The sequence below is a fragment of the Diabrotica undecimpunctata genome, chromosome 7 (genome assembly GCF_040954645.1).
Source record: "Diabrotica undecimpunctata isolate CICGRU chromosome 7, icDiaUnde3, whole genome shotgun sequence".
Lineage (NCBI taxonomy): Eukaryota > Metazoa > Arthropoda > Insecta > Coleoptera > Chrysomelidae > Diabrotica > Diabrotica undecimpunctata.
In genome coordinates this window covers 143912054-143927412 of record NC_092809.1, presented here as the reverse complement: position 1 = coordinate 143927412, position 15359 = coordinate 143912054, and the positions used below count along the sequence as shown (strand labels likewise).

General features: G+C 34.5%; 1 protein-coding gene across 2 annotated transcripts in view; it reads right to left on the bottom strand.

Annotated features, from left to right (window-relative positions):
* Positions 1 to 15359, bottom strand: part of LOC140445960 (uncharacterized) — a 144875-nt gene that overhangs the window by 48266 nt on the left and 81250 nt on the right. For both annotated transcript variants that reach the window (XM_072538425.1, XM_072538424.1), the window contains exons 9-10: positions 14976 to 15122; positions 11551 to 11729 (exon numbers count right to left, since the gene is read on the bottom strand). In XM_072538425.1, the coding sequence (XP_072394526.1) occupies positions 11551 to 11729; positions 14976 to 15122 (326 nt within the window). The remainder of the gene's footprint in view (positions 1 to 11550; positions 11730 to 14975; positions 15123 to 15359) is intronic.

Below are 15359 nucleotides of genomic sequence, written 5' to 3'. Positions count from 1 at the left end.
TTTAAAATATCAAAAAAGGTAAATAAAATAAGAGATTAGGAAACAAAAAAAAGATTATACGGTAGGCAGTACAGTAAACTAGCGCGAAGCTTCATATACTCGGTTCGCTATTCCCAGTCCGAACTGTCTAGTGAATTTAGTAATTTTTTTTTGCGAAGTTAGTTACTTTTTGACAGACTAGAAGTGGCTGTAAATTACTATACAACCAAACACACGTACTTATAGCCAATATTAATAGTAAACAAACTAAATGGTAAATAAAATAGAACTTTGCGAATTACCGACAATCAATATTTATTTATCTGCACCATATAATAAATAGTTATGTTAAATTATAACAACTGAAATATATTTTTTAAATATATATTACCCAAAATTTGATGGGTTTAGTATACACTTCCACTATTTAGAATAATTTTTCTTTTTTTTTTTTAAGAAAGAAGTCTGCAATAGTAGGATACTTGAGCTATTAATACTGAGAAGTAGGAATTGTTGTGTTGTACGTTTCCGACAATGAATCTGTCAAAATATGCCCGAACTAAGCGAATGGAGTATATCATGTTTTTTGTATTTGAAAAATTTAAATATTATTTTTAAAATTAAATAAAATAACTATATTATTTATATTTTAAACAAACTATATTATAATTAAAATATTTCAATAAATTATTATGTTCGCTTCTAGTGCTACCTGCGTTCTGACAGACTTGTCGAATTAAGACGATATATTAAATAAATAATAAAATATAAATAAATATCATTTGATAGTAAATTTAATTATTATATAAAATAAATAAGATGTTAAAAAATAATAATTATATTTATATGAAATTATTTTAATGCGAGAAATGTCATAAAATTTTTTATAAATGATTTAATATTATTATTAATCGGATGATATTTATGAAGTTTAAATTTTGACAATCGCTACAAATAAAATCTTTAAATGACAGATATTCATTTGATTTTTTACTTCTCATTTAATGTCTGTATTTTGTTAGATCACTCGAAACGAATTGATCGAGACTATTGTTTCGAGAACCGCTAGTTGTAGATCGATACAATAAATTGTGAATCCATGTGAAGAACCGCTATTTTGTGACACTAGCCGCGACGCCTTATCGCCAGCATTTTGCTACAGAGAAAAATGAAATACAACACCAGTATAGAAGCTTTGCTTCAAAAAGGAGAGCAATAAGTTACAGATAGTAATTCGAAGAAATATGCAATGCATATGTACATAAAAACGGAGGATGCTGAGAAAATATTTGGGACAAACAAAACAGCTATTTGAATGTTTGACTAAAATCCGACCTACACCACAAAACACAAAAAAAAACGGAACCAAGTAACCTAAAAATTTACGCAAACAAAAAATTACACATACCTAGTAAAAAACCAACCAGCACTTATATTTTACTTTGTATCGTAATCAACTTTCTGAACTTTTTGCTGAAACGCTATTTAAATATAAATTTTACATCGTAAAGCTTAAGAAGAGTACGGGACGAAAATAGATTGTTTAATTTGGATCCAGCACAGTAAGTGAAAATCTTACGAACTCAAACTACAAAATAATAGGAAATGAAATTTGCAGATAATACTTTTACGTGTTTGTTTATTAAAATTGCAGCAACATGTCTGATTTGATCTGTTTTCAATACATACTCGAAAACAGATGTTTTGAATGACGTCCAAAAAACACCAGTTTTTTTATGTTCCACATATATGATATCTGGGATTTTCCGGGATTGACTCTGCGTTGGATAACTTTGGTTAAAAAAAAAAATATTTTCTTGATAACGTTCAGCAAGATCTCTCTTTCGATGATAAAGAGAACTGCTGCTTAGGTCGTCCGATAGTATTGGTTATTTGTTTCCGGTTCCCGTTTGAGAAAACTTTTTACCTCTTCAAGCCGTGTCTCGAGCACTGTTGAGGGTTGATAGCAGATCATAATCTCAGTATCGTGTTCTGCTGAACACTATTTCTAGCTATTCGATCTGATCGTTGAAGCGAAGACATATGTGTCTCGTGATCTTACGAGGGCAGTGTTGTCTGCATTAAGTAAGATAGCTGTGTTAGTTCGCCTGGAATTAGGGAAGTCACTGTTGTATATAGTGTAGAGTGTGGGTGGAAGAATGGAACTTTAAAAAACTCCTGCTGTAGGGGTGAAGGATATGGAAAACAATGGACAGACCGATGTTCAGTAATTTTTACAATAATCCGGGATGCTGTACAAGAGCTAATTTTTTGTCGTTTAGACTTTATCCCGCGTATACGAGTTAAGAGTGTTTGGAGATTTGTCCTTTTTAGGAAGGATGACGCGTTAAATACCGTCCAAGGACTTGGAAAATTCCAGAGCTTAGGGAAGGCGTTGACTATTTTCGTCAGAGTGTGGGTGATGCTAGGCGGAGGTTATTTTACACGGTTTTTGGGGATCAAATACACAATAGTTTTCTACTATTTGTTGATCCACAGGTCATGAGTAGAATATCCTGGATCTTCTGGGGATCGTGGGTGGTTTCGAGCATTTCGACTGGATATATCTCACCAGTAGTTTCATGTAAGGCAGGGTCAAATCTATTATTTTATGTCTTTTGTTGAATTAGGTAATGTTGATAAACGAATACCTGCATTTCTATAGTGGCGTAGAAAAGAGCGAACGAGCTAAAAGGGGAGTGTCTATAGCAATACATCAGAAACTGAAAAAATGTATTAAATCATGGCAAGAAATAGATGAAAGAATTATGGAAATTAAGAAAAATGGCCATGAAATAGTGGTAATTGGAACATATGCACCGACGGATGACTCAAGGGTTGACAGCAAGGAAAAGTACTTTAACAAGTTAACAACTGTTCTAGCCACAATTAATAAGAAGAAAGAAATTTGGATCTTAGGTGATCTTAATGCAAGAACTGGAAAGAGCTCCAACAGTGAAATAATAGGGAAATATGGAGAAGACATTCTGAACGACAATGGTCAAAGATTAATAGATTTTTGCGAGGCACATTCCTTGAAAATATTAAATGGTTTCTTCCCCCATAAGAATATACACAAATTTACATGGACGCAGCCTACCAGGAATTTAAAATCAATAATTGACTATTTCATTCAGCGTAAAGATTCTAAACTAAAAACGAAGAACGTGAAGGTGTTTAGAGGGCCAGAATGTGGAAGTGACCACCATATGATTATTGCAAAAGTAATGGTGACATTTAAGAGAGAACAATCAAGTCACAAAAATGATGAAGTAACAGACATAGGAACAACCATAGAAAACATAAAATATAACCTGGAAAGCTTTAAACAAGATTCGACAAAGTTCTTATATAAAATTAGAATAGCTCAGAAAATAAAAAATATAGAAACAAAGGACTTAGACCCTGAATGTCTGTATGAGGTAATTAAAAAATATATTCATGAAGCGGCAAATGAAGCACTGGGAAAAGTTGAAAATCGGAAAAAAGGAAAACCTGAATGGTTGTCAACGGAACTAGAAGAGAAAGTTCTCAAGAAAAAACAAGCATATCACATATGGCTTCAATCCAAAGATCCTCAAGACAGAGAAATATACGCTAAATGGAATAGAGAAGTTAAAAAAGACGTGGATAAGGCGAAAAATATAAACTGGGAGGCTAAGTGTGATGAACTGGACAGATTTATGGGTGGAACAAAAGTGGCACAAGCTTGGAAAACATTAAAGCAGTTTAGAAAAAATGAGAAAAATGAAGACAACATTTCGCTCATAACGTTAAATGAATGGGAAGAATATTATACGAAACTGCTCAAAAGGGGATAGAGTAGAGTACAGATGGGAAAAGATAAGGGAATTAATAGACAACAGAGACGAAAGACAGGAAATCCCTTTAATAACATTATCTGAATTGACGGAAACCTTAAAAGAGGTTAAAAACGGAAAAGCCGCAGGGCCTGGAGACATTCCCATAGAGCTGGTTAAATATGGGCCGACTGCACTTTTAGAATTAATAGTAGACCTTTTCAATAAATGTATGTGTGGAGACCAGGAAATTCCTAAAGATTGGAATAAATCTTATATAAGCTCCATATATAAGAGAGGGAATAAAAGAGACTGTTCCAATTATAGAGGTATTAGTGTGACGAGCTCTGTGGGCCGGTTGTACGGCAGAATATTAAAGAAGAGGGTTGAAAGACAGATACAAGATATTGAAGAACAAAGCGGCTTTCGTACCGGGAGATCCTGCCTTGATAATATATTTATCCTACGACAAATAATTGAAAAGCGTGTCGAAAGAAGTAGAGAGACCCATTTGGTATTTATAGATCTTGAGAAAGCATATGATAGTGTCCCGTTAAAGAAAATGTTTGAGGTCCTCGAAAGGTCCGGATTGGGTTCGACGTATATCCGAGCGATATATAAATTGTACGAAAATGCAGTTAGTTGTGTAAAAATTGGAACCAGAACCTCAAATGAATTTAAAGTCAGTAAAGGCCTAAAGCAAGGATGCTGTTTGTCACCGACACTCTTTAAAATATACGTCCAAGAAGCATTGAGGAATTGGAGAAATAAATGTAGATTTATGAGCATCGAAGTGGGACAAGAAACTCTGTATACATTGTTGTTTGCAGATGATCAGGTGGTGGTTGCAACCGATGAGGAAGATATAAATTATATGAATCGAAAATTATTTGAGGAATATGCCAAATGGGGGCTTACTGTAAACATAAGCAAAACAGAATATTTAAAAATTGGAGGAAATACCACAGATCTGAGGCTTGAAAACGCAGTCATAAAAGGCTGCAACCAGTATAAATATCTAGGAAGCATCATATCTGTAGATGGCAGAGTTAAGATAGATGTACAAAACCGAATAACCCAAGGGAAAAAATGCATCCGAATACTGAATTCATTACTGTGGTCTAATAAAATAAAATTGCATACCAAACTTCGCGTATACAGAGCAATTGTAGAACCAATTACCACATATGGTGCCGAATGTTGGACGATGACAAAGAATGAACGAGATAAAGTAGACGTTGTGGAAATGGATTATCTTAGAAGGTCATGTCGAGTATCGAGAATGAAAAGAATCAGGAATGAGGAAATACGAAACCGTACAGGAATTAGAGATACTCTTTCAGATAGAATACAAGGAAGGCAATTACAATGGTATGGTCACGTGATGAGAATGGAGGAGGAGCGGTGGCCAAAGAAAGCCTTAATGTATGTTCCGCCAGAAAGAAGGAAAAGGGGAAGACCAGCAAATTCCTGGAGAAGAGAAATTACAAAAACAATGCAATCTAGAGGCTTAGAAGAGGGGGATTGGAGAGATAGGAAAAGATGGAGGCTGAAATGCGGGAAGCGGCAATCGCCGTAGGACCTCCGTTATATGATGATGATGAATTAGGAATTTAAACTTTCTCGGGAATGCATCGCCGTCCCGGTAGTGTAATCTAGAAGTGATCTTCCGCCATTGGTTGGGTTTGATGGTGTTCACTTCATGATGTGTGTTTTAATGCGGAATCACAAGATGGTTTGAATTTAGGTAGGACTGTTCTTTTACGTTAAATTTTGTTTATGATATGAGGTGGGAGTATTGATCTGAAATAATTTATTTCGATATTGGTTACTGATTTGTCAATTAGTTGATTTTTGGATAATTTGGGTGTCAAAGTTACCTAATTATGGAGAGTTTATAATATTTGTAGAGTACCAAGAGTGAAAATCCGAGAAGTTTTAAAGGAAACAAACATAAATAATAATCTCATTATAGCTCTACAAAATCTATATAATGAGGCAAAATCAAAAGTTAAAGTAGGATCAAATATCGAGAATAGAATGGGATAAAATATGAGAATAACGGGGTCATCTTTTAACGATATAAATATCTCTCAATTGTTAACCCCCTCCCTTCCAGTACCCCATCCCTTAAATTGGAAAAAGGGAATATAACATGTGTGGCACATTGTTAGACAGGTATTTTGCTAGAGAATTTATGCACTATTATCGTTATCTTAGTTCTTCTAATGAAGCTGGAATGGTATTATAAATCTTGCTTTTTAAATAACCCCATGTGGAAAAGTCCAGAAGAGTTAAATCGGTGGCTTATTGAATGAAAAATAAGATCACATAATAGTTATTCCACTATCTTTCCCATTTGAACTTTTTGAGTTGATTTATACATGAAAACGGAAAATATATAATAACAGCAACATAATAATAACAGTAATAAGTCAGAGACGAGATCATTTTCATGATTGCAACAAAGAAGCTATACACCAATGTGAATTTAACCATAAATAATCAGCCAGTTGAAAGAGTTACGTCCTACAAATATTTAGGGGTTTGCTTCACTGATACTAATGACCGGACAAGAGAAATCAAGAGGCGAATAGAGATAGCGAGACAATCGTTTGTCAAAATGAAAAAGTTTCTATGCAGCCGGGACATAAATATAAACTTAAGAACGAGAATGTTAAGGTGCTATGTTTTCCCCGTTCTGCTGTACGGCATGGAAGCCTGAACACTGAAAAAGATAAACATCAAAAACATTGAGGCATTCGAGAAGTTGTGTTACAGGAGAATGTGGAAAATACCATGGACAGAAAGAGTAACAAATCAAGATGTTCTGCTGAAGATGGGGAAGGAATGCGAAGTCATAAAAACCATACAAACGAAAAAACTGGAATATCTGGGCCACATAATGAGAGGAGAAAAGTACTCTCTGCTTAGACTCATAATCCAAGGAAATATCTCGGGAAAGAGAAATGTGGGACGTAGGAGGATTTCCTGGTTGCGAAATTTAAGGGAGTGGTATGGGTGCAGTTCAATACAGTTGTTCAGAGCTGCAGCCAACAAAGTAAAAATTGCTGTGATGTTAGCCAACCTCCGATAGGAGACGGTACTGCAAGAAGAAGAGATTATTTTGACAAAAACTAAACTAAATGCGAAAACAATTATTTATACCTAGACTTACTCTTTAAGAACCATTTTTGATCCAAAGATTGGCAATCATTAAGGCTATGCGTACTTTCTGTTGATCTAAACATATAGTAAATGGAGGTGTTGAACCATTTTTAACCAAAACTGTCTTCTCCATATTGTTGATTTTCTTTCGCTTATCTTTTCTTGCATTACTTAAGATGTCTCAACTCAGCAGATATAAGTAGCGACCATAGCTCAGTATTATGTAAAATAAGAATCATCATAAAATATCTGACACTCAAGAGAGTGGAATAGAGAATAGATAGAAAGAAATGAAAGGCAGAATTTACAAAACAGTCATCAGACCAATAATGACGTACGCGGCACAAACAATACCTGACACAGAGAGGACAAAAAGGACGTTAGAAAAAGCAGAGATGAAAACACATAAAAAAATTGATGATAAGACACCATGGGACAGAGCTAGAAGTACAGATATACGACGTAGATTCAAGGTGGAGAACATCAAGAACTGGGTAAGAAATAGAAGATATGACAGAGTCATGTTTACATACATAAAAGAAGATGAAAAAGAAAAAGAATAATAAGAATAAGAAGAAGAAGAAGAAGAAGAAGAAGAAGAAGAAGAAGAAGAAGAAGAAGAAGAATTTTGTCAGAAGATTTTGTTATAGACAATAATGCATAAATAAATATTTTGATTTATGTCTAAGCATAATTTGAACATAACATTTAGTATGAATTAAGCTTCATGGTTGCCCAGACCATTTCGAAATTGAGTTCTCGTAATATCGTGTTTAAACTTTCTATATGTTCTAGCGTTTTTTTTTGTAGTGTTATAAGTAAAAGTTAATATGAGCCATTGTTATGGTATGATTCCTGATTTAAAAGTATATGCTGTTGGACAAATCTACCAAAACTGAATCTGCTTTTCTTTAATAAGTTTAAAAATTTCGGCTGGAAGTTTGTCCGGACCTAGTACTTTTTTGTCTTTCTTCATTACTTTTATTTTTGTCTATGTATGAGTTTAAGGTAATCTTTTTGTCTATGATCTTTATTTTTCATAATTTTGACATACTTTTTTCGTGTTTTATAGTTTTTGTTCTTTATTTGTGATTATTTTTCTGCCTGTATCGCACAATGTATTAGATTGATACCTAGACTAACTATATGTAGAAGTAAGGCAGGAACAATAATAAATGGATAAGAAGAACTACTAAAAAGATGGGAAGGAAACTACAAAAAACTATTGAATAATACGTATAAAGAAATGATAAAAACTCACCTTCAAGACGTCAACGAGAACTGAGACGAAGATGCTTCCACAATATCGGAGATTAGTATGTAATCAACAAATTTAAGAATGGAAAATCATATTTACGAAAAGAAAAGTATAAGAAAGACATTCATTAAAATCACTTTTAAAAGCAATACTGAATAGAAAATTTTTCGACAAAGTAACCTATATTTCGTAATATATAACATGCTTATATCTCCTTAATACATGTATTAAAATTATTTTCTAACTAAGAAATCTATCATATATATATATATATATACATATAATAAAAAGTTTGTACAGTTTAAGTGAAAAAATGAGTGAAATGTTTCAAGATTTAGACATGCACAAGCAAAAGCGAAAAAATCCAAAAAAGTCCACAACTGATATAGTGTCGACATAAGACTTATTTTTGCTCTGTATATATTTATACTTAAGCTGACCTTGTAATAGATAGGTAGCCTTTTCCAAAAATCTGTTAAAAGTATCAACTTACAGACAAACTTTACCAGAAGAATAATTCTAAAGCCTACTTACTTGAAATAGGAAAAGTAATCCACATAAATGTAAAAATTTCTTGAAATCGACTGAGTGTTAAGAATTTGCGGTGTTCACTTCACAAAATTATAAAGAACACAGCCACCAGCCATACGGTTTACTGCGAGCGTCGAGGTTGACGTCACGGCGTCCAAAATTAGCTGCCTTTCGTTCACGCTTTTGTTTGACTGGCAACCTTGCGTATGAAAGGTAGTCGTGTACATACTGCTTTTGCTTTGCTCATATTTTAGGCAAAAATACCTAATATGTAGACATGTGACACTCAAATGCGAAATTATATATATATATATATATATATATATATATATATATATATATATATATAATTAATTTTGTTATTTCCTTTATGTGAACTGTGAGTTTCATTTTGATTGGTCTGCCATTAGTGCAATATTTCAATATTTTTAATTTTTCTCTTACTAATTTTATTATACTATTATAATGGCATAAACAATATTATTGTAATGACACAAATAAAATAGATAAAAGAAGGAAAATAAGAATTCAGAAAAGAATTAAATTTTTCAAAGAAGAAAACAGAATAATCAAACACTATTAAAAAAATAAGTCTAGGAAATAAAACTAAGCTACAATTATCGATTGTAATGAAAATTACATTTTTAACTAACTAATGTTTAACGTTTGGATTTCTAATGCGGAAATCGTTTTTAAAAAACATTATTTTAAAAATTCTGCGAAAATGTATAACTAAGATTTAATTGATCTAACTAAGATGGCCTCGATCTTGTAGGCAACAGCATGAATATGGTTGAAAAATATGTTAGTCATTTTTGATATCATCAGCCTTTTCACCAATGTGCCATTGAAGAAAACTTAAAAATAATAAGAGGCAAAATACATTTGCAACAATACTAAACTGAATGTATTAGCTATCATGAAACCACTACACTTTGCACAGATAACACTTACATGTAACTAGATAATGATTTCTATAAGCAAAATTTCGAATTAGCCATGGGCTCATCCTTATCTCCATTATTACCATTAATATTCATCGAGGATTTCGAACCCAACGTTGTAAACAAACATCATGTGTTCCGCTCCAAAAACACACACCGGTGATCGAAAATCAGGGTCTACAAAACTATTATCAGACCAATAGTATGTTATGCATGCGAGACATGGGTGATGACAGAAGAGACAAAAAGAAAACTGGAAGTCTTCGAAAGAAAAATCCTAAGAAAGATATTTGGACCTATTAACGAAAACGGAATATGGAGATCCAGGTACAACCATGAACTCTACCAACTGTTCAAAGAGACACCGATCTCAGAATTTGTTAAACTTCAGAGACTTCGCTGGGCTGGTCATGTAGTAAGAATGGAGACAGAAAGATTGCCGAAAAGAGCCCTAGATAGTAAAATGCAGGGCGCAAGACCAAAAGAAAGGCCACGGAAAAGATGGGAGGATGAAGTAGCAGCGGACGCGCAAAATTTGCTAGACGTGAGAACCTGGAGAGGATCGGCACGGGACCTACAAGGTTGGAGGCATAGTTTGGAGGAGGCCAAGGCCCGATTTGGGCTGTAGCACCATTGGAGACAGAGAGAGAGAAACAACATCATCCAAAAAATATGCGGTACTAGATAGAGGTCTAATGCACCAGTACTGTTTACTTGGCAGCGGAATACTGTTCTCCAGTGTGGTTAATTAGCACTCACACAAAGAAGGTGGATGTAGAACTAAATCAAACAATGAGAATCATTTCAGGAACTATAAAAGTAACTCCTACATACTTGCTACCTATATTGAGTTATATTCTGCTACACCTTCGTAGAAAATCTACTTTCGCCAGGGAGTATCTCTGCTTAAGTACCCGGTTTCCTGGACATGATACCTGGAGTAATTCACTACGTAGTGAACCTAAATATTCGGCTATAACACTCTATGTAATATCTATGAATTTTTTGTCATTGTAGTCTTACTTTAAGAAAAGGTAAAAAATTTATTTAAAAATTTCTTTATAAAAGATATATATTCAAACTGCATCACAGAACGTGTTCGGAATTAATATTCCATCATCAGTGCTCTCCTTAAAGTATATAACCACTTTAATTAAAGATAACATGAAATGTAAAATTTTGACCAAGGTTAATACAAAAATGTGGTTAATGAAATGCATTTCAATCGGTTGCTATCAACAAGTCTTCGTAAACACTTTGTCTCAGGACTAGCAAGCTCCAGTGGAGTCTTGCGTTGCCTAGTCCTGTTGTAACTTAAACATCCTAGTATATAAAATCAAATAATGTAACAAAATTCAATTGAACAACATATAAAGGGTTTTTACCCAAGTATTTAGTGGCTCAAAACATGTACATCCAGTAAGTATTAATTAATCACATTTTTATATTAACCTTGGTCAAAATTTTACATTTCATGTTTGCTTCAATTTAAGTGGTTATACTTTTAGGATAGCACTGATGATGAAATATTAATTCCGAAAACGTTCTGTGATGTAGCCCGATACGGTGTTTTAATATATATACCTTTTATAAAGGAATTTTTAAATAAATTTGTTGTGATACATGGTATACAGCCAGCTACAGGAACTTAGTTTCCTTGTGGATTTTAAGTAAAGGTGTTTTGTATAATGCCATTTATTAAATAAAAAATAACAAATCAAATACCCACGTAGAATATTTTTAAAACTTAAATATATACATACCTATCTATACCTATTTATATGTATATCGTATTATGATATCGTATGTATGTATGATATCGATTCGTATTCAAAAACTCTTATAAAATAGCATAAGGGAATCCACTTACCGTTACAGTTGTCGTGAGTTTGATAGTTTTTTTACTCGTCGTCGTCGGTACCAATTCTGATTTTGAAATGTTAGATGTTGTTATCGATGTCCCTCTATTTTCCATTCCTGAAAGTATCACTTGGGATCCAATAAACTTGTTCAGCAAACTTCTTGCTTCTATGTCTTCAGAACTGTCACCTATGGGATTATGAATGAATACGGTATAGTTACAAATAGTGGGTAATTTAGAAAGCAAAATGTATTAAAATGTAGTTAATATGTTATCAAATTGCTTTTAATCGATATGATGTTACTTTTGTGAAGTAATTTTGGTGTAAAAATCAATTAGAAAATTTATAATGAGTTTGATAAGTAACTAAATAACATTTTAGTAGATTATAACAACGTAATTATATACCAGGAAGGTCATAATATGAAGGTTTTGTAACGTTGATTTTTTTTGTTGGTTTATTTTCACAATATTCCATAGTTAGTCTATACTGGGCGGTAAAATATAGCCTAAGAGAAAATCTGGAATAAATAACAACGATATGATATCTTGATTGTGTTGCTTCTTCTTGTGGTTGCTTCTCAGCTGCTCTAAAGAGGTCCACTGAGCTGCAATCATACCATTCTCTAAGGTTTCTCAGCCAGGAAATCTTCCTTCAGCTAATGTTTCTCTTACCTTTGATCTTTTCTTGCATAAGTATTAGCCTTTCATACTTGTCACCTCTAGTAATATTGCCCAGATATTCCAGTGTTTTCTCTTTTTCTTTTAATGACTTCGCACTCCTTTTGAAATCGTCTCAGCACTTCGGCATTAGTAACTTTTTAAATTTACAGTTGACCAGTTGATTCGTGCAGCAATAAACAGAGACCAATTCAATGAAAATGTCATAAATATAGCTCAAGCATGAAAATAAGCATGACACTGAAAGAAAAAGAATCCTCAATTTTATAATAAGATCATGATTAGTGATTGGAACTTTAACATCTTCACAAAACCTTGCCTTGCAAGTTCCTAGATATTTGTAGTTGCTTTGCGTCCCCTTGTAAATGTCGTTATGTAATAATCATGAACTTTTTTTTTAATTGCCGTATTGCCAGATTCCAGTAAGAGCCTAAGAAGGTATCTATTGAATTCTGACAGGCAACGGCGGAAGGAATCTTTTTTGGACATCTACGTCACGGAACAAGACACCCTAACATCTTTCGGCCGAGTAGGATACTAGACCAGAAGAACCCAGGGTAGTGCCGGATTAACCGTGTTCCTGCTAAAACCTTAACCACCGTTCCAGAGAGGTGGTCTTGCCACTCAATGAACAACTAAATTAAAAAACTAAAAATTTATAAATAACCATACCTATTACTGTAAATCAGAAAACGTTTCAGACGTTAGGCCATAAATTAATAAATAATATTAACCATAAATTTCAGATCCTTGGCTCAATTTCCTCCTCTGTCCTCCTGCTCCTTCTTCTTCATTACCCCAGAAATCAGACAGTGTACTTCTCTTTATTCTTTCTCTCCTCTCAACATTATGTTTACAACGTTTCTTTCATCCAGCCCGAAACCCATTTGCCTCTCGAGATCTCCCCTCTTATTTGCCGATCTCTGCCAGTTAAAGGGCGGGATCGTCCGGTACCCCACAAACAGTACAGTCTGCCGAGGCAGATTTGCCTATTCTATTTGTGAAAGTGCCAAAACTACCATGTTCGGTCAGAAACTACGTCATGAATTAGTCTAGTTTCCTGAAATTACATTCCCACCACGGCCCCACATTGAAACTAACCTCCTTCGTCCACCTTGCCTTTCCACTATCATTCGCCCATTCTCTCTGCCACTCTACTATCGTTCTTTCTCTCTCATTCTCATCTATATTTACATCCATCCTCCTCGCATGCACCCTCGCTCGCTCTTTGCACAACAAAACGATCGGTATCACCTCTCCAATGATATATAGAGCCTCATTTGAAACTGTCCTATATATACTAGATACCCCGAGGAGCATTCACCTTTGCGAAGTCTCCATCAGCTAAGCGTATTTCGCAGTGTTTAGTACGCTATACCACACGGAGGCAGCGTAGGTTATCACCGACTGGAAAACTCCATTTAACACCTTTCTTTTGGTGCTACCTGGGCCTCCAATGTTTGGCATCAGCCGTGTCAATGGCTCTAGATTTCGGTTCGCCTTCTCTACCGTCTTTTGGATGTGTACTTCGAACCTTAGTCCTTCCGACAACCAGACTCCCAGATACTTTTACGATTACGATTTAATCGGTGCAACCTCCACACCTTCCACTATAAATCGAAGAGAGGATTTTTCCCGGTTCCCTTTGAAAACTAACACTTCAGTTTTCTGAGGTGCTAGCTGTAGATCGTTCTCTCTGATCCACCTACTAATGCGACGCAGGGCTGTATTAGCCGCATTAGCCATGTCCGTTTTCTGACTCGTCATCGCAGCCAGTTCGAGATCATCGGCATAAGCTACAAGAGTGCATCCTCTTGGCATCTGTAGCCTCAACACCCCGTCGTACAGGACATTCCACAGGATGGGACCTAGTACTGAACCCTGCGGAACACCCTGCGACAAACTGATGCTGGTATATTTTTCTCTTATGGACCTGTCAGTAAAGTATCTGTCAATTACATTGACCAGGTACTCACTAACGCTTAATTTTCTCAGCCTGGACATGATTTTTCCCATGATGCCGTATTAAAGGCATTCTTGACGTCAAGCAGGATGAGAGCCACCCATCTCTTTGTATCCTGCGTAACTAAAGAGGTTACGTCTGTGACCGCATCTATGGTAGACGTTTTCGCCCTAAAACCATATTAATAATAATCATGAAATACCCAAATAATCATGAACTTGGTTTTCCTCACGTTCATTTCTAATCCGTGCGGAATGCTACATTTATTTCCTCTGTTTACTAAATATTGTAGTTTATCTAGACTGTTAGCTAAAACAACGGTGTCTTCTGCAAATCTTATGTTACAAGATTTTTCCGTTTATTGCTATCCCTTACTCTTCCTCCAGTCATGCTTCCATAAAAATAGATAAAAATAGATACGCTTGTAAAGGTTGAATAACAATGGAGACAGCACACATCCCTGTCAAATACCTCTTTTAATGTTTGTTTTTTTTTACAGTTCACCGTCAATTTTGACGTTCGCTCTTTGATTCCAATAAATAATTTTAACTCATTGGCGCCCAGCGTCCTCGTTTGAGGACGGTTTGTTTAGGTGGGGATAAAAAAATTTCTGATAAAAAACTCAAGAATCATTATTCGATAAAATAATTTGTAGAAGTACAAATCACAACTCCACATTGAAATCGAATAAAAGATAAGCAAGAAAAACAAGGAAAATTCCTTACTACAATCAGTTTAAAGATTGTTTGACTTAAATAAACATGTGGGAGTATAAGCAATATATACTTACCTTCTTCATACTCTTCAGTCTTCATTCTGCTGATTACATCGGTCACACCAGAGATGGTAGATTTGTTACTAAGAAAGCTACCACCACCACTACTTGTGGATTTTGTCGTAGTTGTTTGCTTAGATGTTTTAGTAGTAGCCACGATACCTTAAAACAAAAAATACTCAATATTGAAGTGCCGTCTTCACTTGGATCGTCATTTCAGAGGCCTTGCTTGATCAAAGCAGATTTTAAGTGTATTGTTTTATTCATACCTTATCACAAAATATATATGTACCTAACACAGATTTTTTAATACATCATAAGTGTCCCAAAAACTTTGATAACACTCACAATTAACCGTGCCTTATGTAACCCGTATAACTTCATTAATTCTTCCTATTT